Source organism: Salvelinus alpinus, chromosome 5, assembly GCF_045679555.1.
Source record: "Salvelinus alpinus chromosome 5, SLU_Salpinus.1, whole genome shotgun sequence".
Lineage (NCBI taxonomy): Eukaryota > Metazoa > Chordata > Actinopteri > Salmoniformes > Salmonidae > Salvelinus > Salvelinus alpinus.
This window is the reverse complement of record NC_092090.1, coordinates 36,451,182-36,478,468: the sequence shown is the minus strand read 5'-3', so window position 1 is coordinate 36,478,468 and position 27,287 is coordinate 36,451,182. Positions and strand designations below refer to the sequence as shown.

Sequence of the window (27,287 nt, the reverse complement as noted above, 5' to 3'; positions counted from 1 at the left end):
GTCTGTCTGTCTCTGTCTGGGTCTCAGTCTGCTGTTCCAGGAGCACATGTATAAGAGTGGAGTCATCTCTGCTGGTGTGTCAAATTAGTATTACAAAAACTGCCACTCTACTCAACACAGCAACACTATTGTTCCCCACCACCTAATAAACGATGTGCCATCTAGCTCCTTCAGTGGGAAAGTAGGACCAAAGTCCACTTATCTTGCTTGATCATTACCTTTGACATTTTAGTCATTTGGCAGACGCTCTTATCCAGAGCGATTTGCAATAGTGAGTGCATACATTTCATACTTTTATTTGTCCGTACGTTATAACTGATTTGGGAGTTAATAATCTGCCTAATTATGTTACTATTCAGACCCATTCATCAGACAGGGAGTATGTGGTACTGTGTTGCGGGTGCAGCTTTCTCTTTCTGATGCCTGTTCTTTGTGTCTGTGTCTCATGGTATGTGTCCTGCAGAAGAAAGCTCAGACCCAGAATGCTAGAGAGTTTCACAATAAAAGTATCAAGGAGAAAGCGGTCCACCTGAGAGCACTGTTCTCTGGGGATGTGAACTCTACGTGCCAGGTGACTATCTGACCCCTGAACTCTGACCCCTCACCTCTCCCGTCCCTCAGTGTGTTTGTCGTGTTGCACGCTCGGTCTTGTTTGGCATTACTGCTGCTGCACGGAGTTCATATAATCCTCCCTGTGTTGAAATTTAACATCCATCATCTCCAGAAGCATGACCTTTTTGGCGATGTCTTCATCAGCTGCTCAGAGTCTGTAGCAACAGAACACAGCTAGCGCAGGTGATTTCAGGTTATTGTAGGACACAGTGTTCTGTTATACAGATGTCGGATCTTAATTTGAGACAGTTTGCTAAAACAGGAAAATAATTCCTGCAGCAACAGGAAATTTGAATTATTATGTGGATTATAATTAATGGCCATTTTTTTGTTTTTTGTGTTGATACATTTTTCGTTAGGGCAAAGAAAGTCTGACATTTTAAAGTGGAAATTACAAACTTTAGAAACCTTTTTAAACTTTGAATATGCTACAAGTTTGCATTTGTGCAAGAAAATTCTCAGCAACAAAATAGTGATCAAATTAAGATCCTACATCTGTAATTTAAATCGCCTTCACTGTCAGTCAATATATGACTGTTTATGTTGTGGGTTTCAACAAGGCTTTTTTAAAACAATATAACGCCCTGTGAAAACACGTCAGGCAATTCGTTGTTTAAGCAGAAATCATCGTGATTCTATATTCCCACTGAGACAGACCTGCAGAAGAGAGCTCAGGCTGAAAGCTAGGTAGCCTCCTCTCTCAGCTCTGTCTGTGATGGTAATTTGCCTACTCTGTGTGCTCAGAGACTCAGAGGGTTTCAGCATGGACACTGTTGAAAGGTTGCACTGGGTTCTCTGTGCTTCACTGGAAGAGGTTGCAGTCATCAAACAAGGTGTTTAGTGCTAGAGTAGTCATCATACTGCAATTTCCATTACAGGAAAAGGTATTTCCATGGTATTTTATCATCAAAAAAGATACTGCTCACCTTCTTTAAATGATTTTCCATCTCAGTGGAAACCAGGGTAAGCTGTTGTGTTGAGGCTCAGCAGGTTGGGGTTTAGTTAATACTATGATAGGATAATGCCACGGAATACCTTTGCTTAAAGCTTATCCCCCTGTGCACGCCAGTTCTCATTGTAACTTATATCTAATTACTAACACTCAAAGTTCTCCTTTAATAATCCTCTCCCTCTCTTTTCATTTGCAAATCTCCCCTGTCCCATTCCTCACCTAGCTTGATTCTGATAAACAGGCCATTCCCTCAGAGTCTGATCCCATCCTCCCTAACCCCAGTCCAGAAGTCACCTCATTATACCTTTACCCAGATATCACCCTTTCTACCTTCTCACCTCCTCATCCCTATTCCTCATCCTCATCCTGTCTACTACAACCTCAGGTAAAAAAGTACCACATCCATGTCTGTCTCACTGTCTTGTATGTGTCCCTATCACTGTGTGTCATGCTACAACCTTTGTGATCATTTAACATTTATCATGAAGAAATACACGTTTTATCTAAATCACTCTGAATTTCCACTTCAATGGAATGCAGTGTCATGGAATACCAGGCGTTTTAGGCTTGAGGCCCAACCCACTAAGCATGCAAACTCTAATTTAACTCCCATCTGATGCTCATAATATCTTCCTCTCTTTGACTTTTCCATTCCCACACTAGTCTGGATCTGCTGGACAGACCATTCCCTCACCTCACATCCTCCCTGCTCCCCGTCCTAAAATCTCTTCATCACTACTTTGTCCAGAAATCACCCTTTCTACATTTTCACCCCCTCATACATATTCTCCATCCTCTTCCTCCTCTTCCTGTCTACTTCAACATCAGGTATAAATAACCACATCCATGTCTGTGTTTCAGCATGTCAAATCCAATCAAATTATATTTGTCACATGCGCCGAATACAACAGGTGTAGACCTTACAGTGAAATGCTTGCTGTGTCCCTATCGTTGTGTGTTATGCTAAAACCTCTGTGATTATTCAATATTGATCACGAAGAGATATTGCACATCTTTAATCTGTAGCACTATAACTGAGTTGACGTCAAAATGGAATGTAGTGTTCTTGAGTTGAGACTACGCAGGTTGGGGCTTGGTCAATAGGACGGTAGAGTGCCATGGAATACCAGGTACTGTAGGCCATCAAACTGAGCATGCCAACTATCATTTAACCTATCTGATTCTCAAAGTCTCTCTTTTAACAATCCTCTCCCTCTTTGACTTTCCATTCCTCTGTTTCCCATTCCCACCCTAGCCTGGATCTGCTGAACAGACCAGTCCCTCTCCTCCCATCCTCCCTGCTCCCACTCCTAAAGTCACTTCCCTCCTTTGTCCAGAAATCACCCTTTCTACCTTCTCACTCCCTCAAACCGTTTCTTCATCCTCATCCATTCTACTCCAACTCAAGGTGAAAACAAGCACATCCATTTCTCACCATCTGTCTGTCATGATGAAACCCATATCCCCTAATGGCAGAGCAAACATTATACTGCTATTTTGATGCACTAATCTATCCCTTATCGGTCACTGAACTGTTCAACTAAGTTTTCTTCTCTGTTTCCTCTAATTCCTTCATTCTTCATGGAAAACCAAAGACCAGTCAATCTGGGGCACTAGATATGCAGCTTTGTAAGAAAGAAATGCAAAGAGATCCCTTGAATGAGTCACATGTGGTGAGTGACTCTCGTGTGCCTCCAAACCATAGCACTATTTTTTGGCCACATCATTTCTATATGCAGAGCCTGCTGCCTCTCAGAGAAACACAAAATGAAGTGCTGTCTGTTTGATTTTAAACATGATGTTTAAATCTGGTTAATTGTATACATTTTAGAAGTATATATTTGTTTAACTTCTAATCTAATTTGAATGTAACTTACAGCTGTAGTTATTAACATCACAGTCATGTTGCTGTTTCAGTGTCACAGCAGTGGCTCCACATATGTATCCCAACAACAACGCACTGCAATACTACAACCAAAGCCAGAACCTGGTTTTAATAACGTCAAACAGGTATTTTGCCCCCAGCGCCACATGCCTGCTAAAGTAACTTGTACTATCCTCTAAATCACAAAGGACACGTGTCGACACAAAGGTCTTGCATGGAAGAAGCATGTGAGCTGTTTTTTAGCTATGCTGGGGCCTCTCATGCTAAGGTTGAATACATTTTTGTGGTGCTGCACTTTGTGGGTTAGACTGCCCCTCCCTGTCCACAGATTTCTGATAATTTTGAGCCAGCGCCGTGCAGTCAGTGCAATCTGAAGCATCCAGACAGGCACACTAGCTAACCATAATGAGAAAACATTCCCTCCTCTTCTGTGGCCATACTTTTGAGCTGAGACTCTTATTTTGATGAAAGAACTTGACTAATTTCCCCAACAGTGGCCTTAGTCAGAGAACAAAGTAGTCAAATCACTATCTATCTATCTATCTATCTATCTATCTATCTATCTATCTATCTATCTATCTATCTACCTATCTATCTATCTATCTATCTATCTATCTATCTATCTATCTATCTATCTATACGATGTGGACTATCACTTTTGCTTTCATCATTCTGACCTTTATTCTTACTCTCTTTCTCCCTTTATTCTTACTCTCTTTCTCTCTTCCTACCTCTCGTCCTCCCTGTCTTCCTCCTGTCTTTTTCTCCTTGCTGCATGTCAGCGGACGGTGGGGAAGGTGTCTCTGGCTATAGCAGCCAGGGCTGAGACGCTGGTCACCCTCTATGAGACTGACCACAGGCCTAAAGCCTCCTCCCCCTGTTCACCCCCAGCCTCTGCGCCTCTGTCTCCGGTAAGCATGTCTGGCTGAGCATGCAACCACTCAGACTGTACCAGCCTTGAACAACAGCCCTTATCTAGGTGAAGAACATAGAGCCAGGGCCTGGGAGATAGTCTGAGTCAGATGAAGAGAGATTGTGTAAAATAAGGATTGGGATGATTATTCTTTGCAGGACTCTATGACTCTTTATGCTTTGTGAACTAAAGGCCAAACTCGGCCATAAGGCCTTTTAGGGTCAAAGTTGTGGAATCTGACACAAGTGCATCACTCCCTCATTATCGTCATTGTCTGGGCTGACAACGTTTGTTGCACTGTCTGCCTCTCTGTTCTGTTTCCCAGGTTTCCTTGCGGAGGGAGTTCCCCGGGTCTGGTGACCAGTGTCACTCCTGTCAGAAGCGCGTGTATGTGGTGGAGAGGATCAGTGCTGAGGGACTTTATTTCCACAGGGAGTGCTTTCGCTGTGACACCTGTGGCTCCGTCCTGCGCCAGGGAGGCCATGCCTTCGACTCTGAGCAGGGTATGTGTTTCCCAACACTAAGGTTTAGATGTTCGCTTACTGTCAATCAATCAATCTATCAAATCAGCAGTTGTGACAAAGTGCTATACAGATACCAAGCCTAAAACCCTAAAGAGCAAGCAATGCAGATGTAGCGGTACGGTGGCTAGGAAAAACACCCTAGAAAGGCAGGAGCCTAGGAAGAAACCTAAAGAGGAACCAGGCTCTGAGGGGTGGCCAGTTCTCTTCTGTCTGCCGGGTAGAGATAATTAACTGTTTATGTGCCAATTTTTCTAAATCCTCCTTTGATCATGTTCAATTAGGCAAGTTATACTGCAAGCTGCACTTCACACAACGTAAAAATGGAATGAATCATCGGAGGACATTCAATTCACATCTGGTAATTGATCTGGATCATTCAATCATCCACTTGCCATTGTCATTTTGATGTTAATTTGTGGGACATCTTTGTGACTAAATGGGTCTCTCCCTCAGGGTCAGAATGGAGCCGGGGTTCAGGAGGGGTCAGGGACACAGACTCCTGACTGTGACACAACAGAAGGCCTGCAGAGCCAGTCACCAGGTACCTTCAGCTCCCGCCTGAGGAAGAGCCTGAGCTGGCCCCTGAGTGTGACCCGGGCTGTGTGTGACTCCCCCCGCCTCCTGTCTCGCTGGGTGTATGGTACGGCCCATGCTGTGGGCCTCCACTTTAGAGCCAATGTGCAGGACTATTTCTTCCTGTATGAGCTGCTGAGCCTGGGAGTGCCTCTGCTGTTCATGCTCCAGGAGGTGCTGCTGCAGATGTACTCTGAAACCGGGCCTGTCTCACAGTCCATCCAGCCCCTACTGCTGTGGCTGGAGGAACACCTAGGTCACAGGCTCATGTAGAGGCCCACCAGGGAGGGAAGCCTAATCCTAACCCTATCCCTAACCCTTGTGCAATAGGGTCTGAAGCCTGGCCGAACATTAACTGGCGTATCTTGCATTTGTTCCATGTCATATGATGGCAAGCTACTGTTTGACCATGTGTACAAGCACCTTGTTAATATTTTCTCACAGAATATGTAGCTGTCAGTGCATTAGATCTAGTCCTACACCAACCAAAGAACAAATAACATTTCCCAAGTGGTAGCTTGGTTTGTGATACGTGTGATGTTTTCATGAACATTACATTTTTCTTTATGATGAGGGGTAATGTGCTGTACATGGTTTCATGGTGGTCTAAATCATTTACGGTATGTGGCTGATATGACTGCTGAAATCATCCAATCTATATTGCTATAGAGTTGAGTCTTTCAACAACTGGCTGTCAAAATCGAGCCAGTTTTTACATGGCTTAGCTCAGCTTATGACAGATTTTTTGTGTGGAAAAAGTAATCTAAATGAAAAGACTGACTTGAGGCACTTTAACTTGGGGAGCTGCCTTAACCTGTGGCTGATGCCTGATGAATGGTGTGGGAGTTAATGGCTGCCTAATGGCTGTCCAGGCCTTGGATAATGACTAGTGCTGACGCTGCACGTTTACTAAACCCTGCTGAACTCACAGGTCAGGGTCGGGGTCGGGGTCGGGGGCCAACGTGGATCTGTGCTCGACAAGGTTTTCTCATCTTTTTTTCAATTTCAATATTATTTTACACAAATTAAAATGTTTATGTTTTTATTATAAGATCTCGTATTACACCATGACCGTAGTGTACTTTCGCTACACATTATGATAACTTTTATTGCTTTATTTTATGGCCCAGTGCCTCCAGTATTTTTGTGCATTGTCCGTTGTTCTTAAAAAGGGGAAGAGCTTTCATGGCCATGGGCTTTGGTTTACTACACCCGTTCATGGACTATTTAATGCTTACTCGTTGCTGCCACCTGTTGGTGAAACAGATGTATGGCCAAATTCAATTTACTGTATGATGAGGTGGAATAAGAGACAATCTTCTAAAGAGTTGTTGTATGTTTGTAATGGAGGAGGTTTTTCTTCATTTTTGTTATTTGTACAGGTCTATTTCACTTCAATATGTTTTTCATAATGTTAAGAATATTGCTGAAAGGAATTGTTCAGAAGGACTGAATCTGACATGATAACACAGGCTATGTTTGAATGCTGTGGTGTGTATGTGCTTGCCACTAATCTCACTGTTAATAAGCATGTTAAGTATGATAGCAGGATCAGTTGGTGCACTTTAAAAATGAGAAGTGTTTTCAGCCCTAACCAGAAGTTACATCATTCATGCAGTACACTGTACAGTGCTAAATTGCATGTTGTTGAATAGCACAATCTCATGTTATCTAACAATTGCAAAGTTTCTATGCATTTTAACTGGATTTGATCCTTCCTCTGATTTTTCTCTGTATTCTAACCTACTATATTTCCTTCCTTTCATTTCTATTCTTGTTCACTTGAAGTCTATTTTCAACTTTCTGATGATGAGCCTCCTGATTGGTTAGGAGACATGCCATTCTGAAGGTGATCACCTGCATGGTCACATGGTTTTGTGAATAATGTTTTGGAGTGGATGCTTTGTTAGATTAGTCCAATTACTGTCAGCATTTCCACACACAAGTAAAAAATGCTTCTAACCCCTGTGTTTGAGCTACACACAGCAGTTTTTAGCATTGGATTTTTCTATTTCGTCTGCATCCGGCGATATTAGATCCCAATAACGGTTCTTCTCACAAAAATGTCTAATCTACAAACTATTATGACCGTACTATGAAAGGCTGAGACTCTCACAAACACGCACATGTAATCTGGTCTGCTCTATGACACCCATAAGCCAATCAAGAGTTGTTAGGAGGTAAGGGGTTCTTCTTCGTAGATCATAGGAAATCTCAGGACATAGTGTCTATAAACTCACATAGTTGCTGTCACAAACTCCATACTCCACACAGTTATCACTGACTAGTTGGATATTCATTTCCCACTAAGCTAACCATTTATGAATTTACAATTGTAATTATTATATATTCATTTTTAATCAGCTTTTTGGGGGCTGGACCTTGTTTTTTTAATTGACATTTGTCAATAAAACTCATGAATGCAACTGTTTATGTCAAATGTTATGTTCTACTTGTAGCCCTGGTTGTCCTGAAAATAAAATGGTAAAACACTTCAATGTGAGGCTAAATATGTGGGAATCCCTGGAACCTATGAAGTTATTAAACTACTAATGTCTGTGTCCTGCACCCCCAGCAGAACCATAACCACAGCACACACTTGTTAGAGGTTGAAACACATCATAATACCATGATATTCAAAGTCACACCTTCTAAGAGACTGTCTTTTCAGTGTTTGCATGCATAACAAGGAAACTGTGGTGTTTGGGCTGCTTTGGTCTTCCCAAGTGCACGTTGAACGATTGACAGACAGATTTCTGTCATGTAAATGCATGCCACTTTTTCTCCCATCTTTCTTTCTCTCTTCCAGAAGCTGTCACCCAGGATAACTTTTTCTTGAGCCACACAAACAAAGGGAATGAATCTCCCAACCGGTTCATAAGTCATGTTGTCTTAAATGAATACATTGAATAATCTTTTATGGGACTTCAAATGCAGCCTGCTTTTCTCATGGAGACTCTGTGTTGCTTTATGTATGACCTAAAGCAACAAATGTAAATAAATTACCTGAGTGATTTGTCATCTTGATCCAGTTTACTGTCATTCTTTCATAATGTTCTCCCCGTGGGTTGATATGGCACATAGAATAGTACAAATAGGGGTAACACGTTTAAGTCAAGCCGTTCATATAGTATACAGGCTCAGTATTCAAAGTAAATCCTAAACATGAACTCCTTTTACAGAGCATGTCTCCTATATTTAGTCTACTTACCATGTCTAGTCTCCTAAATTAAAATGTATTATTGGATGGGTTAAGTTCCTCTGTCCCATTCTCAGTGCTGATAACGCCCCAGACGGACATGTTCCTGGATGGGTTCCTGGAGCTCTTTCTGGATCCGTGAGAGCCAGAAAGGATTCTTTGGTGATGAGGTCAAAGGGGACATGTCAAACCATACAACTCTCTCCCCAGCCAGCCCACTGTGGTCCTGCCAGGCATGGTTCATGGTTCTCACAGGAGGGAGTCAGTTCTCTTTCTCCATATGCACCATCAGTGTCTTGAGTCTTATTCAACAGCTATGAAATCATCTCTCATCATACCTGGTTAAGATGTTTTGTTGTCACATACAGTACACAGGATAGGTGCAGTGAAATATGTTGTGTTACACAGTCAGTCATAGTAGCACAGCACCCCTGGAGCAAATTAGGGTTAAGTGCCTTGCTCAAGGGCACTTCGACAGACTTTTCACCTTGTCGGCTCGGGTATACGAACCAGAGACTTTCGCTTACTGGCCCAACGCTCTAACCTCTACGCTACATGCCACCCCACACCACCAGAATACCTTTTTTTTTCTACTTTAGAATTTGAAGTGTTTTTTAAAATTGTGTGTACTGTTTATAAAGAATACAATTATTTCAAAGGAAACATACAATCAATGTATTATACTAGCTGCCAAAGCATGTGTCCCTGGCTGTATTATCACCAGTATCCAATACCTTCCATTAGCTTTGCTTTTAAGGGGAAAGCTTGATTTAATGTAATCAAAACAGAGGTACATACTATGGAAGCACTCTTTTTTTCGAGTATCATCCACTTGTCCCTTCAACCTATCACCATGGAAACCAAAAAAAACCTTCAGCCAACAATTTTGCAAGCCCTGATGATGCTGCTTGTAAACATGTCTGTTTCCCTGAGTCCTCAGAGCCTCTCACACAAACATTAGAGGGAGATGTTCTAAACCAAACTTCAACTTTAAGCATACTGTTGACCTGGCACATCTGCTAGACCGGGGCTGGATGGGCCTGGACATTTTGTTCAGAAACTTTGCATCACAGTGTGACGGACCAATGGTGTGTGTGCTGTGATGTAATCAAAGCTACTGGGGTCAGCAGGTTATGCCTCACTCCCTCCTCCAGTACAGCAGAGATCAGGGAGAAGCTGAGGAAATGTGACCCCTAAAAACATTGAAAGGTCTACAGAAGGCCACGTGTTTCTTGACAAAATAATAATGGAGGTTTGTAAAAGCAATGTATTCAGTGAGATAAATCATGACACATACAGGTATGTGTCTCTTTGGTGTTGTATAAAAGTAGATGTTTTATTTTATTAATCTGCTGCCTTCAGAGCATTCAACCCTTAGCATAGATTTGAGATTGTCAATTGAGAAATGCCAACCGTTTTACCTCAGCCATTGGAGCTATCAAGTCAAGGGTAAATGTGCATAGCTGACATTATTTAGTAATTGAGTGATCAACAGGACAGAACATAATAAATTATTTGTAAAAAATGAAAAAAACTGTTTATGCAAGCGGGATCCAGGGGCAAGCTACAATTTTTTAAGTGGCATTTGAGCTATTTAATGTCTCCAGAAATTACAGAACAATTACTTGCAAAGGGAAATTACACTCAACTGAAGTGGCACACTCTCTTGACAGTCAATTAGAGTTGACCGCCTTGACATGGCATTTTCTATTCAGCAGCCGTGCTTTGTAAATCACTGCCTTATAGTAATATGCAGCTGGTTAAGGGACTGAGAACTGTTTTTCCTATCTGACCTGGATGAGACTAACTTTGAGTCTCTGATGCCACCCACTGGCGGAATCACTGTTTCCAATAACAGTGTGATATGGCTCCACTTTCTACTCTGACTCACACCTTCCCCTCAGCCTGATCCCTGATCTATGCCACTGTCCCAGGAGCGGGAGGGTGATGAGACATTAATATATAGTGCCTGTATGTATGTTTGCCTGTGTCTCTCACTCTCCCCTACTTTGTCTCTCCTCTGCCACTATACTGCATGTCTGCCTTTTTGTCTGTGAAGGTCTTCCTCTCTTGTCTCCACCTTTTCCTTTTCCTGTTGTACCTCTTGCCCCTTCCTTCCTCCTCTGTCATCACCCGTTGCTGTGCAGCTCTGCTACGTAATAGCAATACCCTCTGGACTCCAGTTCTCACAGTAACTATTGTGATCTCAACTCTGGGAAAATAAACTAAATGGGTCAAATGAGGTTATCTAAGTTATTAACTGACCACTTATGAGTAATTTACGGGTTGGCAACTACCATCTACTACAGCTCATAACAGTGTAATTGAATGATTCTATCCTACTGATTCTATTTCATGTCCTCTAACATGTCATTGGAACAGGTAACCACTAGAAAGCACTGTTGTTTAGAAAGAGGCTCATATCAAGAGATCATGGAAATGACCCAGAAATGCCTCTGTAATTGTCTAATATGTGGGTTCAGGCATTGGCCAGCATAAACATGTTTAAAAGAACCAAGGCCTACAGCATACCAATAGAATCGGAACACTTTCTTTCTCTTTCTCTCTCCAACTTTCTCACTTGTTCAGCTCACTGAACCAGTTAAACCATCAGCTTCAGGCAGGTTTATGTTGGTATCACAATATGCATGGTGGCTGATTTGATATCTCTCCTATCAGACCACACTGGCTGCACCATCCATGCTTAATGTAATTTACAACAGGATGAAATCTTGCCTGAATAATCGTATTGCTCAAGGGAGGGTCTGTTTGATCCCCAGTGTTTGGCTCCCATTATATGGCTCACCTCTCTATTGTAAGATAAGGCAGCTTGGTGACAAACAGGCCAAGTTTTACAGGACAGACTGCATTATCTTCCCAATGGAAAGGTTAAGGTGCTCTGAATACCACGACCATCAGTTACATCTCAGTCTGACAAACAATGTGACCATGTGCCAACCTGTCAGATCCAACATGTGACCAATACTGACACAGATTCTAATGAAATCTATCAGTTGAAGGAAATTAAAAAGTTCTGTTTCTATTTTAGGAACTTGATGAATAGCTAGTTATCAGTTGTGATAACCACTTCTATTAATTTGTTTCATACATTTTGTATAACCACACCTCTTGACGTCAGTTATTTAACATGGAACAGATGCCTGGGCAAGTGGAGGTACCAGATGCTATATAATACAGTACCTAAGGGTTATCTGCCTATTAACTGGCTAGTGATATTAAATTAAATTACCAGCTGAGAACAAATCATGCAAAGTCATTTAGACTCGGCACACACTCCTTGCTTACGTAATTGAAGAGAACAGAGATGCAGTTTAAAAGCATTTAGCCCAACCAAACTGCACAGATGATCTCTTTGGCATTGGATTACTTGTCTGTCACGGACACAGCATTTAATGCCTGGAGATGGAATTGGTGAGAGCTGGGGTTAATTGAGACCAGTTATGGAGGGCAAGTCAAGTATCACAGTGATAACTCAAGTCTGTTTTGATGTGTGCACATGTGTTCGGGTGTGTCACCGCTGCATCTGAGGAGCGCCCTGCCTGTGAACTTGACAGTCCTTAACCTGATCACTGTTCTGAAATAACAGCAGTACATCAGTCAAAATGCATGTTGTTAATTCAGTACGTTATGATCAGCGTGTTCTGGGAGTCCACCTGATAGCCGCACTCATGACCTAAGGGTTCAGATGAGTAATTCATGGTGTAGGGTGACAGGGTGCATGGCCCTGGATGGTGGACAGAGAGGTGGGACTCCAGTGAGAGGAAAGGGAGCGTTTTAGAGTTGTGTTCTTTGTTATTCTTTGTGTCTGTGGAGATGACCACAGCGGGGAGTTTAGGAGGCACAGAGGAGGCCGGATGCTGAGGTCGAGGGGATGTGGAGGTGTAAGGAGGAGGGCTGTGGGCTCAGCGCTCCCACTCCTCTTTAACGTGCTCCTCATGCCTCACACCACAGCAGGATCCTCCAGCACAGGGAAAAATCTAACAGAGCTGACACGGCCATGGGGGGACACATGCACTGACAAATAATCACACAAGCCCTATCACAGATCTCTCTCATTAATTGTATCTAGTCTAAAGAGTTACATTCCCACCTCTGCATGTGATCAACACAACAGAAGCTGCAGGGACATGTTGAATGTGATTTCAGAAACGTATCTCTAACAGCAGAGCAAAGACCGATATGAGGTTTCTGTCATGCAAAACATATGTGAAGGGGCCCTGCTCTTACCCCTCACTGTCTTTCACAGAACTGAGTATGGTACAGCAAGGGGCATTGGTAGAATGCTGGTGTAAAATGGAATCCACTGCAGAGGTCACTGTTCGTTGTTGTATCTGCCTGTCCTCTCTGCTCATCCCCGTGGACTGCAATGTGACTGTGGATTGACCCTGAGAGCATTTCATATTTTCATGTAAATGCCCTTATCTTAAATGGAAAAAAACTGTCGTTCACACAGGTTATATAATAACAATGATTAGCATTAAAAAAGAATAGCAATCTGAGGCTGAAATTGCTATGAAATTACAGAAGCTGTGAGCGGCAATGAAAATAGAACGATGTGGAGAGGATAAATAAAATTCACAATTTCATTTTCTTAGCACTTTCCAAATCATTCCCTTAAATGAAACAAGACAAATGTTCCCATCGGCAAAAACAAACACATTGTTACAGTAAATGTATCTCAGAAGAGTAATATCTACATGTGTTAATTATAAACCATGTTTCAGGAGAAATACTGTATGTAGGACTCTATTCCTTTTGCTGTATGACTCCTGATGGCAGAAGAAAAATCTATAAGTTGGTAAGCATGCTCTTAGTCATATCAGTTGAGTGCTAATATGAGTCAATTTGATTATGTAATTCTTAAAGCCTGCCTTAAAACAAGCTTCTATGAGCATATCTGTCCATCTCTTGTCAAATAACAGAACGTCAGTCTAGTGAGAAATGCATTTGTAAGCTTGGTCAGACGGGTCAAACTCAATGTTAGAGCTCTGGGGTGAAGTGGCCCTAGACGTCCTGACCAGAGGGGCTCCTCACTGTCTGCACCAGGGCCATGGCACAGATAGTCCAACAGTACTGTCTCCTCTAATGACAGCCCAGGGCAAGGCCAGGGCCATTGTGCATTTTGTTTACATGGCTTTGTTCACATAATTGTATCAAAAGAGAGGGCAAAAGGGCTGCACTGGCTGCACAATAGGTCTTTTGTTAACCCACATTTTTTCATAAAACTAGACAGCAAGAGTATGTTACTATTAATGTAAAAACAACACACAAAAAATGTATTTATTATCATCTGCATATTTGATTACATCCCAAGATGTTGGAGGTAAATAATGTGGCATAAATGTGTAGGCCTGTGTTGTCAAGTAGAGGCTTGAATGTCATTGCTTTGCTAACAGCTCCCACTTGCCTGGTCAGCTGTGCTAGCTAGACCAAGTTCACCAGATCATTAGCAGAACGAGGTAACTAAGCAATCATGTATTGATCTGGCTGAACACTGATTGAGTCCGCTGCCTTGTCTTACCCATTCTCCCCCACTAAGGATGGGGGTTCCTTGAACAAGTTTGTTACACTCCATGTTAGGACTGCAGAACAAGTGTGCTGTATATCATTGGTGATATTTCCTATATTGGCCTTGTTCTAGCCCCATGGAAACTCATGTTTAGCAAAAGTAAAAGAAAACTGATGGAGAATTATATTGCTGAAAGTAAATAAATCTGGATAGCGGAAAAATACGTTTGATAATTTCCCTGGACTTAATTTTCCTATGAATAGAATCGAAAACCCTCTGATTCTTTTATATGCTCATGCTTCACTATACCGTTATTCCTCATAGCAGGACATAGGCTGGCTACCTTATTTTTTCCATATCCATAAAAAGTGGGTGGGAACGGGATGTGTACGGGAATCAAATAACAGGGAGAAGTCGGATGGCTGCGCAAATACTTGGAATTCCGGTTCCGTCGTTGTCTATTCCGTAAACTTTGACAAGCAGAAAGTTGTGTTTCTATGATAGGCTACAACAGTCTCAATAGCTTGAAAATCCAGTAATAAACTGGAAATGGCTTCTTCGCCACAGAAATCACCTTCTTCTCCCAAATCTCCGACTCCAAAATCACCACCTTCAAGAAAAAAAGATGACTCTTTCCTCGGAAAACTTGGGGGAACTTTGGCCAGAAGAAAAAAGGCAAAAGAAGGTTCGTTCATTAGGCTATATTTGGATTAATATTAAGGCATCTACATAAAAAGGTTGACATCACGAAAGCTAAAAAAAATATAAATAAAATACGATTCTTGTTGAACAGTAAGCTACATTAGGCTATATGCTATAAATAGCCACATTCCATCGATTTTTTCTTCAGAATTAATCATTTTGTTGAATAGATAAATGACAGTTTTGCGTGAAAACAAGTTAAGAAACGTTGCTATATGGTGCTTTCAAGACAACTGGGAACTAGGTCAAATCATGACGTATGTGATCTTCATGTCGGAAAGTCGGGGCTCTAGAAAGATGCCCGAGTTGCCAACTTTGAATTCTGAGGTGGATGAAAAAAAAAAACATTCTCAGTCGGAGCTCGTTTTTTCCCCTGAGTTCCCAGTTGTCTTGAACACACTGAAGAGTGAATTCGGAGATTTCTAAGTTCACAGTTGTTTTGAACGCGGCAATAGTATAGGCCCACTAGTAATTGCTGAGGTGTGTCTATTTCCATGACATCATTTTGTTATACGTCAACGGGGATGGTGATTGAAAGGCCCTCTTCATGTTTGATGTCTGAATCTATCATCAAATAACTGTGATAATAATTTGGATGATTTTGTTTTTGGTGAGGGGGACGGGATCTATTTGAGTTGTATTACATTGTGTTTGTCCAAGCCATAGCAGAAGAAGGCTGTGTGTGTCTATGTTTACAGTACACATGGCTGAGCTACTGCCTTGTAAGGATAAGAGGCTGCTGATATTCCATCACAGATGTGTTCACCAAGGAATGAGAAAGTCACATGCTCTCTCCAGCACAACCACTGCCTGAGTTCAGACCAGAGGCTGCCAAGGCTTTCATAGGTTTCACATTTATTTAAATCATACCTTCAATTAAGTATTAATTAGACAAGCACTTGAGTTTTCGTTAATATTTTTGGTAAATGAGCAAGCATCAAGTATGATTAAATGTCTGAAGCACTATTATTGTTTATATTGTTTCTTGGAAGACACTTTGACCCATTTTCATGAATTACATTTGAAGCGTATCTTTTGATACAGACATGCCAGATATATATCCTGAGGGGCATGTGAAAGTGAGTGTGCAGCTGAGCCCCATTCACCAAAATACTGAACAAATACCGTCAAACCTGGTCCTGTAGGGGTCTGTTCCATTGAGGGCCTCTCCACTGCCATGACAGCAACATACAGAATTTCAATTATATGAGCGTTATTGTAAACCATGTTGTGTCTGCCTGTGAACTGAGGAGCAGTCCTTTTAGATCAGAGAGACGGAGACAGACAGAGGTTTACATTATCCAGATGATGCTTTTGCGTTGGTTAAACAATTTGTTGAAGAACCAAATGGATGCAGCTCTTTTAGTGTGAGGAAGGAGGAAGGTGTCTCTGTGGGTTAGGCCTGAACAGCAGAGGGAGATCTTGGTGTTGATTACTAACAGGATGTTGACATCTCCAGGGGGCGCTTTCTCTGTTTGGGAGGAAACTGAAAAAAAAACTATCGTAGTTTGTTCTGCAGGCCTTTATCACGTTATGTTATGCAGCTCTGCATCAGTGCTATAGTGATCTTACTGACATATCAACTGGTCCAGATAGGAACTAGCAGTGCTGGCACCATGGCCAGACAGAGTGGTCAGGTTGTCACATCACCTGTGTGAATTCCCCACATGTGCCAATTTGCACGACGCCAGGCGAGGTAAGTGAAATGATCAGGGAAGGAGGCGGATGCTCAGGATAGCAGCGTGAGACCGAGCCTAGATCTATGAACGCCTAGCAACTGGATGGAGAGGATGGCCTTGTCCTGTGTGGGGCGATGTGTCTCAGAGAGAAAGCTTTTTTTCAAAGAGGTAATGGCTATCAGCATGGTCTGAGCTATCAGAGCAACTGACCATGAATGCTTAGTTAATAGACATACACTCTCTTACATCTCCTCCAATTTACGGTAATAGTGTGATTGGCTCATTCTGGGAATCTCCCCATGTAGTATTATCACTGGCTACAATGAGGCGCTTCATCTTATTGATCAAAGCTAGACTGAGCTCTTTCTCTCCTGGCTAACCCGAACGTGACCAAAGATAACCGGTTATAATTAGAGACATGCGTTGTGAGCCAACTCTTCCCGGTAAGACCAATGTGCCATAATACTGACAACCTGGCATGAAGAGCACAGCTTAACCTGAAGAAAAGAGCCCTAAATTGGGTGGAATGAGTGTAGAGGACAACCTTAGGTGAGTGGAGGAAAGACTCACTCTCTCTGTTATTTGTGTACATGTGAGCTTTACTGCTGGGATGATGAGGGCCAATGTTGTGTGTTGCTGATGCTATTTGACTTGCCCTCCGATTTTCTCTGCTGGACACATTTTTTGTGCCTATTAACTCAATGGAGGTCTCAGCACAGTTGTATAATAATTAGCCTGTCACACATCGAGTCAGGCCACTAAAGGTCTCTGCTTCTCTGCTTTTGCAGTGTCTGAGCTCCAGGAGGAGGGCATGAATGCCATCAACCTGCCACTCAGCCCCATCCCCTTTGAGCTGGACCCAGAGGACACCATGCTGGGTAAGGCCTCCATCTTCACTCCTGCAGTGTATCGCATGCCCACACACACAGACACACACACATGCTCTCTCTTTCTCGCTCTCTCAAATCAAATCAAATTATATTTGTCACATGCGCCAAATACAACAAGTGTAGACCTTACCATGAAATGCTTACTTACAAGCCCTTACCCACCATTGCAGTTCAAGAAGAGTTAAGAAAATGTTTACCAAATAAACTCAAGTAAAAAATAAGAAGTAACACAATAACATAACAATAACGAGGCTATTTACAGGAAGTACCGGTACCGAGTCAGTGTGCGAGGGTACAGGTTAGTTGAGGTAATTTTTACAGCAGTCTTATGGATTGAGGGTAGAAGCTGTTAAGGAGGCATTTGGTCCTAGACTTTGCGCTCCGGTACCGCTTGCCGTGCGGTAGCAGAGAAAACAGTCTATGACTTGGGTGACTGGAGTCTCTGACAATTTTATGGGCTTTCCTCTGACACCGCCTATTATATAGGTCCTGGATGGCAGGAAGCTTGGCCCCAGTAATGTACTGGGCCGTACGCACTACCCTCTGTAGCGCCTTACGATCAGATGCCGAGCAGTTGCCATACCAGGTGGTGATGCAACCGGTCAGGATGCTCTCGATGGTGTAGCTGTAGAACTTTTTGAGGATCTGGGGACCCGTGCCAAATGTTTTCAGTCTCCTGAGGGGGAAAAGGTTTTGTTGTGTCTTCTTCACGACTGTCTTGGTGTGCTTGGACCATGATAGATTGTTGGTGATGTGAACACCAAGGAACTTGAAACTCTCGAACCGCTCCACTACAGCCCTGTTGATGTTAATGGGGGCCTGTTTGGCCCGCCTTTTCCTGTAGCCCACGATCAGCTCCTTTGTCTTGCTCACATTGAGGGAGAGGTTGTTGTTCTGGCACCACACTGCCAGTTCTCTGACCTCCTCCCTATAGGCCATCTTCATCGTTGTGTCGTCAGCAAACTCTCGTGCTCTTTCTCATTGTCTATATTCTAATTGTGTGTGTGTGTGTGTGTGTGTGTGTGTGTGTGTGTGTGTGTGTGTGTGTGTGTGTGTGTGTGTGTGTGTGTGTGTGTGTGTGTGTGTGTGTGTGTGTGTGTGTGTGTGTGTGTGTGTGTGTGTGTGTGTGTGTGTGTGTGTGTGTGGTTCTAGAGGAGAATGAGGTCCGCACCATGGTTGACCCTAACTCCAGGAATGATCCCAAACTGCAAGAACTGATGAAGGTGTGAGATATAAAATGACTGCCGTATGTCACAATCAAAGCATTGGAAAGCAATATTGTGTGCCTTATGAATGTACAATTTGTATGTGCCTGTTAAATTCCATATAATATTTTGTATGCAGGTACTCATAGACTGGATCAATGATGTGCTGGTGGGGGAGAGAATCATTGTCAAAGACCTGGCTGAGGACCTCTACGATGGGCAGGTTCTCCAGAAACTATTTGGTAAAGTATTTCATTCCCTCCAAAACGTCCCTTCTATGCTTGCAATGCAGCACATTATCCTCTGGTATTTGTCTGATTCCAATTGGATTTGATGGTCCTCCCTGTGTTCTCGTTGTATGTGACAATAAAACATATTTATTTATTTTTGTGTTACAGAGAAGCTGGAGGGTGAGAGGCTGAATGTGGCTGAGGTGACCCAGTCTGAGATAGCCCAGAAGCAGAAGCTGCAGACAGTTCTGGAGAAGATCAACGACACTCTGAAGGTCTCAATCAGAAACATCAAATGGACCATTGACTGTAGGTGACATGTTTCACAGAGCGCTGTTTCATTCGAATCCCTGGTATTCTATTAATTTGTTAATGTTTTTTTGGAATGTGTTGATCAAAATTATTATTATGCCAATGGTGTGTGTAAAAGACAATGTAAAGGTAATGTAATAAGGTCGTTATTTTTTTTACCCTGCTTGTTTGGTCATTTTGTTGGGTGACAGAGAGGCACAGAGAAAGTTCACATTGGACTAATCTGCACCCTGCTGACCCTCTGACATTATGACCATAGAAGTAATCCCTGTCTCAAGTGGTGGGAGGTCACGGTACTCAGCAGGTCAACGAAAAAACGTCCTTTTTAAATTAGGTTTTTTGCCATGTTTATTTTTTAAGAATATGCTGAAGCCATGTTTTTTCCCCCATTGGTTTATTATTCTTTGGTGTATTGCAACCTTCTAATTCTCTTAAATTGCATTTGAATTGTCTTTTTATCCTTTGTAGATTATCTAAAAGCACTCGAGGAAATCAATAGGATTGTTTCTGACTGTGATCAAAGGACAGCTAATCCCTTTGTTTTTCACTCATATCCTCCCATACAGGTTCTCTAAATAGTAAATGTAATATTTTTGTGGTAAATTATCATATTTGACATGTGTTTTGGAATTCCATCTTTCAAGAAGCTGTCATTTGCAGCTCGTATCAGTCACATGAACCGCTTTGACACGACAGACAACAAGAATGGAATGGGTTGTTACAGTTTTCTAACAAAGACACATTACTTCTACCCCAAAGACACAAGTTCAGTTTGTACCTGACACTGAGATCATCGTTTTGTTTTTGACCTTTGTTTAACCTTCAACTTGGCATTGTGAAAGCTGCGAGTCGCCTATCTTGATAATTGTGAAAAAATAGCATTTCTTATCTAAACCCTGCTCCAGTGCGCCAGCGTGCGCATCATCTGTTTAATGACAATGCCCAGTGGATGTACTATAACATTCCTCTCATTCCCTCCCTCTTTCCTTTCCTATGTTCTCCCCTAGCCGTCCATGCTAAAAGCATCGTGGCCATTCTCCATTTATTGGTGGCGCTGTCTCAGCACTGCCGCGCCCCCATCCGCCTACCTGATCATGTGTCCATTCAAGTTGTGGTTGTACAGGTATAGTCCTTTCCTGATACATTTTGTACTATGAAAAGGGAAACCCTGAAAAAAAGTGACATTTTTGTCAAATGTCATAATTGTCTGTTTTTCCCTACAGAAACGGGAGGGGATCCTGCAGTCTCGCCAGGTTCAGGAAGAGATCACAGGGAACACGGAGTATGTCTTCACTGTCATCCTTTTTAACTAACTATGTACAGATGTCTGGATGAAACTACCCAACTTGTCCTGTCTTCCACAAGGCCTTTATCAGACTCTCAGGGTATGAAGAGAAAATGTTGGAAAATTGTTTACAGAGGCAGCCAAGAAAATGAAGGCCAATGTTGAAGGAAAGAAGGCCTTAGAAACTTGTCAGTGAAGATTATGTTAATTGTATCATTTGCTTTCCATATTCGAAGTTAATGGAGGTATAAGTATGAGGGACGAGAACCGAACACAATCATGTACTTTGCCTTGGAAAGGTCATTCAAAACAAGGTGATTATTGGGCGAATCACATGTCTGTAAATATCTGTTTACAAATTAGTCAGCAAATGAGTCCGCTGGGCATTGAAGCAGTTGGAACAATTGAGGGACTGATGAGGGGAATGGAACGGCTTCTCCCGGTCTCGCGTTAAAGCGGAAAGACAATGCGGACACGCCAACTCCTTGGGGGGTTGATATGGACAGTTGGAGCCCCATGCTGATGGGCAGATTTAGTGAGGGGAGGGGCGTTCGGGGGTTCTGCTCCTGCCAGCCACACCACCGCTTTATGGAGCTGCATCTGATTAATAGTGGTCCAACGGGTGCAAATCAGCTCTGGAGATAAGAGGGAGGGGGCCCTGGGCTGTTGTCCTGCGAGGGGCAGCAGCTGCTGAAGCATGTCTCTGCCGGGGGAGATTGGACCGTGAAGACAAGCCACTGCCTCCCGGGCACATGTCCACCAGGCAGGCCCACCACACAGCGTTTGATCGGACCGCTCCTGGGATAGAACCACAACGCAAATCTCTTTGTTTGTCTTACTGCCTGGCCTTCTTGATTAGACCATCTGCATTCAGTTAATATTTTTTCCAGTTTAAATAAAGTCCTAGTTAATTTTTTCTTCTCATTTGAACTTGTCTGTTTTGTCTAATGTCTTTCTCCAGTGCTGTGATTGCACAGTACGATACCAGTGCTGAAATACTTTGTTCTCTTCTCTTGCAGGGCTCTATCAGGAAGACATGGTAAGCATTTTCAAAATGTGTCATATTACCATGCATTCATTTTAGTTAATTAGCCCTTACATTATTACTATTGTATTACTTTTGTGTTACTAAAATGAACATTCTGTTATTGTAATCATTTAACCTCTATTCAATTTCAGAGCGAGATGCGTTTGACACCTTGTTTGACCATGCACCAGACAAGCTGAATGTGGTGAAAAAGGCAAGTCTCCATCCTAATTCTAAAAATCGAAGGTATTCATTGTTTGTGTAACATTTAAATTGACTGAATACCTGCCCTTCTTGCAGACTCTGATCACCTTTGTGAACAAGCACTTGAACAAGTTGAACCTGGAGGTGTCTGAATTGGACACACAGGTGAGATTACTTTGTTTCCCTTTTAATATACCTGCTTATGAACATGGTCATTATTATTATGTTTTTCTACCTGTCATGCAGTTTGCTGATGGTGTGTACCTGGTGTTACTGATGGGACTGCTTGAGGGCTACTTTGTTCCTCTCTTCAACTTCTTCCTAACGCCAGAGCATTTTGACCAAAAGGTAGGCTACATTGTAAATCGGACTAATTTTCATCTCTTACAAATAGTTTACAGTGAGCTGCTTGATGGCCTGGCATGGCTCATGCTGGATCTCTTTTCCCATATAGGTGCACAATGTGGCTTTCTCCTTTGAACTGATGCAAGATGGCGGCCTGGAGAAACCCAAGCCACGAGCAGAGGGTGGGTGACTTCATTCTGTACACATACATTGTTTCTGAAAGAAAGATATATGACAGCAGATTTTCAACATTTTGTCTTACGGGATATAAAAAAAAAGGGCAATATTTTTCCCTTGTGGCAGTATTCACTCAACACCCTATATATAATCAGAACATGCCTTCTAATCATAACAACCGAGAGAAATATTTCCATTTTAGTCATTCAAGCAGACACTCTTATCCAAAGCGAATTATAGGCACTACTTTGCTCAAGCGCAAATCAACAGAATTTTCACCTAGTCGGTCGGCTTGGGGAATCGAACCAGCAACCTTTCAGTTACTGGCCCAACGCTTTTAACCGCTAGGCTACCTGCCGCCCTATTTGATGTGGGATGACTTTTTCCCCCTGGGTATTACTATGTGACCGTTGTGTTAATTGAACTGAGGCCTGTAATAGTTTTAATGGTACGGTCAAGCACCAGTGAGTGGCACATGACTGCATTGGGCTGTAACATTAAGTGTTCCCCTTTAGCTTTGATTTAAAGGTGGTTGCATGCCAAATTATAGCAATAGGCCTCCTGAAAGCACACTGCAATCAAAACAGCTTCATGGAAGCATCTGTTTTTATAATGCATCTTTTCTCATAGTGTAGATGAAAGAGGCCAGTTTTGCCTCACTGGATGTAATGGGCTAATGCAGATCTTATACAGTGGGGAGAACAAGTATTTGATACACTGCCGATTTTGCAGGTTTTCCTACTTACAAAGCATGTAGAGGTCTGTAATTTGTATCATAGGTACACTTCAACTGTGAGAGACGGAATCTAAAACAAAAATCCAGAAAATCACATTGTATGATTTTTAAATAATTAATTTGCATTTTATTGCATGACATAAGTATTTGATCACCTACCAACCAGTAAGAATTCCGGCTCTCACAGACCTGTTAGTTTTTCTTTAAGAAGCCCTCCTGTTCTCCACTCATTACCTGTATTAACTGCACCTGTTTGAACTCGTTACCTGTATAAAAGACACCTGTCCACACACAATCAAACAGATTCCAACCTCTCCACAATGGCCAAGACCAGAGAGCTGTGTAAGGACATCAGGGATAAAATTGTAGACCTGCACAAGGCTGGGATGGGCTACAGGACAATAGGCAAGCAGCTTGGTGAGAAGGAAACAACTGTTGGCGCAATTATTAGAAAATGGAAGAAGTTGAAGATGACGGTCAATCACCCTCGGTCTGGGGCTCCATGCAAGATTTCACCTCGTGGGGCATCAATGATCATGAGGAAGGTGAGGGATCAGCCCAGAACTACACGGCAGGACCTGGTCAATGACCTGAAGAGAGCTGGGACCACAGTCTCAAAGAAAACCATTAGTAACACACTACGCCGTCATGGATTAAAATCCTGCAGCGCACGCAATGTCCCCCTGCTTAAGCCAGTGCATGTCCAGGCCTGTCTGAAGTTTGCCAATGACCATCTGGATGATCCAGAGGAGGAATGGGAGAAGGTCATGTGGTCTGATGAGACAAAAATAGAGCTTTTTGGTCTAACTCCACTCGCCGTGTTTGGAGGAAGAAGAAGTATGAGTACAACCCCAAGAACACCATCCCAACCGTGAAGCATGGAGGTGGAAACATCATTCTTTGGGGATGCTTTTCTGCAAAGGGGACAGGACGACTGCACCGTATTGAGGGGAGGATGGATGGGGCCATGTATCGCGAGATCTTGGCCAACAACCTCCTTCCCTCAGTAAGAGCATTGAAGATGGGTCGTGGCTGGGTCTTCCAGCATGACAACGACACGAAGCACACAGCCATGGCAACTAAGGAGTGGCTCCGTAAGAAGCATCTCAAGGTCCTGGAGTGGCCTAGCCAGTCTCCAGACCTGAACCCAATAGAAAATCTTTGGAGGGAGCTGAAAGTCCGTATTGCCCAGCGACACCCCCGAAACCTGAAGGATCTGGAGAAGATCTGTAGGGAGGAGTGGGCCAAAATCCCTGCTGCAGTGTGTGCAAACCTAGTCAAGAACTACAGGAAACGTATGATCTCTGTAATTGCAAACAAAGGTTTCTGTACCAAATATTAAGTTCTGCTTTTCTGATGTATCAAATACTTATGTCATGCAATAAAATGCAAATTAATTACTTAAAAATCATACAATGTGATTTTCTGGATTTTTGTTTTAGATTCCGTCTCTCATAGTTGAAGTGTACCTATGATAAAAATTACAGACCTCTACATGCTTTGTAAGTAGGAAAACCTGCAAAATCGGCAGTGTATCAAATACTTGTTCTCCCCACTGTAGGTGTTGTGTCTTAAGTATACAGTAGCTAGCAACAGGAGCTGGTTCCAATTACAGGTAATGTTTGAAGAAGGTAACATATCGCATGTAAATCATAGCTCTGAATCTGGGTCATTTTAGATTCTTTTCTTGTAAATGTTTCCCAGACTAAAGTCTGACTTTGGTTTTTATGATCTTTTGGCAGATATTGTGAACTGTGACCTGAAGTCTACTCTGAGGGTGCTCTACAACCTCTTCACCAAATACAGAAATGTGGAATAAAGATGGGAACTTCACCGTTCATTCAGTTATATCGACGTATCTATCAAGCAAATGCCCTGTTTAGATCTATATTTCAGGGCAAACACGATGCATCTAATAGGGAGAGCACACCTGTGTTAGCTGTGTCCTGCTGAAGGCTCACTAAAACACCAGTACAGCACAGTATGTTGTAAAGTATTTGGATATGAAAAGACAGATATATTTCAGTATTATTGAAGGTTAACTTAATGAATTATTGATTATGCCGTCGTATTGTTGAGTCATTGCCATGTTGAATTGTTCTTGACCATGTCATTCCGGGCCGACACCGTTTGAAGTCTACTTGGATTCACTTGCAACTACATGAAGGATCAGAATACTGATGTATGGAATGTATGACAGCTGGGTTTGTGCTTATCAAAGTATTTACTTCCATCTTTTAAAAGAAGTCAAGTTTTGAATTGGCTCAGAATGTTTTTGATTGTTGTGCTTAAAGCAGTGGGACCACATAGAGTACGCACTATTAATTTATATACTGTCACGCTGCATATCTTTACCTTTGTATGGTTTAGGTCTAATATGATATATTTTAATACTGGTCATTGTGCTTTAAAAATAGTCTACCTTTAGTGACATTGGCTCATCATTTACCAAAGATAGTATTTTAGATAAATTATATGAAGCTGTTAGTCTTAAAAATATTTTGTACTTATCCAAAGCATGATGTATGGCTAATTTTGACTATTTGTTTATAATCTATTCATAAAAAAAGGTTTGCAAAGTAATGTTCCAGAGCAGTGTTTACTAAAACTACAGAACAGCAAAACCTCAGTACAGAGTGCCAGTTTCTTTCTTTTTTTATGTCAAGAGCGGAGTATGAATTCAAACGATAAAACATACACTATATTCAACAGACCTAGCTAGTAGTGCTGAGAATGTAGTGTGGGAGTTTGACCAAAATTGATTCCGTTGTGTACTTTAATTTGAAGGTCGTAATAATTTCTTTCTATGTTGTGGTCTGAGTGTAGGTTTGATTATGAGCCTTGTGCTGTAGCAAACTTGTGGCATTCCTTCGCATGAAAACTTGTATGCTCTGTATTGTTAATATGCTATATCATCAATTGAAATATAGAAGAGCACAAGAAAATGTGGCACCCGAGTGGCGCAGCGGTCTAAGGTACTGCATCTCAGTGCTAGAGGCGTCACTCCAGACACAGCTTGGATTCGAACCAGGGTATCACAACCGGCTGTGATTGGGAGTCCAATAGGGCGGCACGCAATTGGTCCAGTGTCGTCCAGGTTTGGCCGGTGTAGGCCGTCATTGTAAATAAGAATTTGTTCTTAACTGACTTGCCTAGTTAAATACATTTTTTAAATAGCATCAGGATTTGGTGGTTTTAACATATATTGACTTTACCCAACTGTTATTACACCTGACATTGTACCGTTTCATAAACAAATAATACTGTATGGGACTGTGGATGTTGGCGGAAGTGGCTGCTTTACAACGAGAACTTAGCTTACAGTATTCCCAAGAAGTAGAGGTGCTCTACATGCAATTCATGAATGAATTTGCTAACCACACACTGACGGAGTGGCTTTGCTAAGTGCTTGGCTGCGAATAGGAAGGTCACATTTTTCCTTTGAGTAACAACACTACTGAGCACAGCACATAATGCATGACAAGGGTACAATAGAAGTTTCAGTGGAATTTCTTTGTGCCTGATTTGATCTATGTAGCATGTTTCTTTTATTTAATTGCTTCTTTTTAGGAGTTGAAATTCACTTCTTTCAATTTACAGACACTTAAGATTAGTTAAGATGCTTTTAGTGTGTCATGTCAACTGATTTAATTCAGCACAGAAATGAGTGAGAGAAGAAATGAGTGAGTTACCTTATTTGAGTCTTCGAATAAAGTAGAAAATACTCATAGCTCAGTTCTTTGTTTTCTTGATATTTCTGTTTTTACTCTTGGTCATTTCTCTTGTAACTGAGTTGCTATCTTTCTATACATCATACTGTATAACCTCTGACCCTCTGTTGTCTTCATCTAGCTTTTTGTGGTGCGTTTAACAAATACCACTATTTCCATGAATTGAAGCTCAGAACTGAAGGCTTGGACCTTCAGGGGAGAATGTGACAATGTATTTCAGTACTTCATTGTTCTGACACATTTCTGGTCATGCTATTATCAGTCAAGCCCAGGGACTAAGAGCTCTGCGTTTTCATCAGAAAGCTGAAATGACCATCCATAATCAACCATTGTGCGCAAAGGTGTTTTGAACAGGAGCCTTTGCAGCCATTAAAGTAATTACCCTCCCATCGCATCTTCTACATCCCTCCCTCCATTCATTATATAAAATAAGCCTCTACGCATGACTAACAGACATGATACTCTTTTGCCTCCGTAGTATAAGAGCTGTTCTTATGCTGAGAAGACAGACGCACACACAAAGGTGAGGCAAGAAGTGAGTAATACTACTGATAAGTGGTTCATAGTTATTACAGG

The 27,287-nt window shown here is 42.1% G+C and overlaps 2 protein-coding genes across 16 annotated transcripts in view; both read left to right on the top strand.

Moving 5' to 3' along the window:
* The window catches only part of LOC139576124 (F-actin-monooxygenase mical2b-like), a 47,995-nt gene extending 39,509 nt beyond the window's left edge, over positions 1-8,486 (top strand). For 3 of the 14 annotated variants that reach the window (XM_071401808.1, XM_071401807.1, XM_071401814.1), the window contains 10 exons: positions 464-571; positions 1,788-1,949; positions 2,228-2,392; positions 2,820-2,972; positions 3,160-3,237; positions 3,482-3,574; positions 4,232-4,360; positions 4,688-4,865; positions 5,168-5,244; positions 5,340-8,486. In XM_071401808.1, the coding sequence (XP_071257909.1) occupies positions 464-571; positions 1,788-1,949; positions 2,228-2,392; positions 2,820-2,972; positions 3,160-3,237; positions 3,482-3,574; positions 4,232-4,360; positions 4,688-4,865; positions 5,168-5,244; positions 5,340-5,732 (1,536 nt within the window). In that variant the 3' untranslated portion in view covers positions 5,733-8,486. The remainder of the gene's footprint in view (positions 1-463; positions 572-1,787; positions 1,950-2,227; positions 2,393-2,819; positions 2,973-3,159; positions 3,238-3,481; positions 3,575-4,231; positions 4,361-4,687; positions 4,866-5,167; positions 5,245-5,339) is intronic. The other 11 variants (XM_071401818.1, XM_071401820.1, XM_071401819.1 and 8 more) reach the window with 9 other exon arrangements.
* Positions 8,487-14,540: 6,054 nt separating this feature from the next.
* LOC139576133 (alpha-parvin) lies at positions 14,541-26,710 on the top strand. 2 transcript variants are annotated; one of them, XM_071401841.1, is made up of 14 exons: positions 14,541-14,873; positions 17,358-17,447; positions 18,612-18,682; positions 18,804-18,906; positions 19,063-19,203; positions 20,214-20,329; positions 20,430-20,488; positions 21,511-21,530; positions 21,671-21,732; positions 21,819-21,887; positions 21,969-22,070; positions 22,177-22,249; positions 24,542-24,595; positions 24,723-26,710. In XM_071401841.1, the coding sequence occupies exons 1-13, from the start codon at positions 14,738-14,740 to the stop codon at positions 24,553-24,555; spliced, it is 1,056 nt and encodes a 351-aa protein (XP_071257942.1). In that variant the 5' UTR covers positions 14,541-14,737; the 3' UTR covers positions 24,556-24,595; positions 24,723-26,710. The 2 variants fall into 2 exon arrangements, with proteins under 2 accessions (XP_071257942.1, XP_071257941.1); XM_071401840.1 differs by lacking the exon at positions 24,542-24,595.
* Positions 26,711-27,287: the final 577 nt, after the last annotated feature.

What these genes read in the sequence shown, in the direction of transcription:
- LOC139576133 (XM_071401840.1), top strand. Translation starts at nt 14,738, where the DNA reads ATGGCTTCTTCGCCACAGAAATCACCTTCTTCTCCCAAATCTCCGACT. An exon ending in AACTGCAAGAACTGATGAAG is followed by an intron (nt 18,683 to 18,803) that starts GTGTGAGATATA and finishes TTTTGTATGCAG; the next exon opens with GTACTCATAGACTGGATCAA. An exon ending in ACCCAAGCCACGAGCAGAGG is followed by an intron (nt 22,250 to 24,722) that starts GTGGGTGACTTC and finishes ATCTTTTGGCAG; the next exon opens with ATATTGTGAACTGTGACCTG.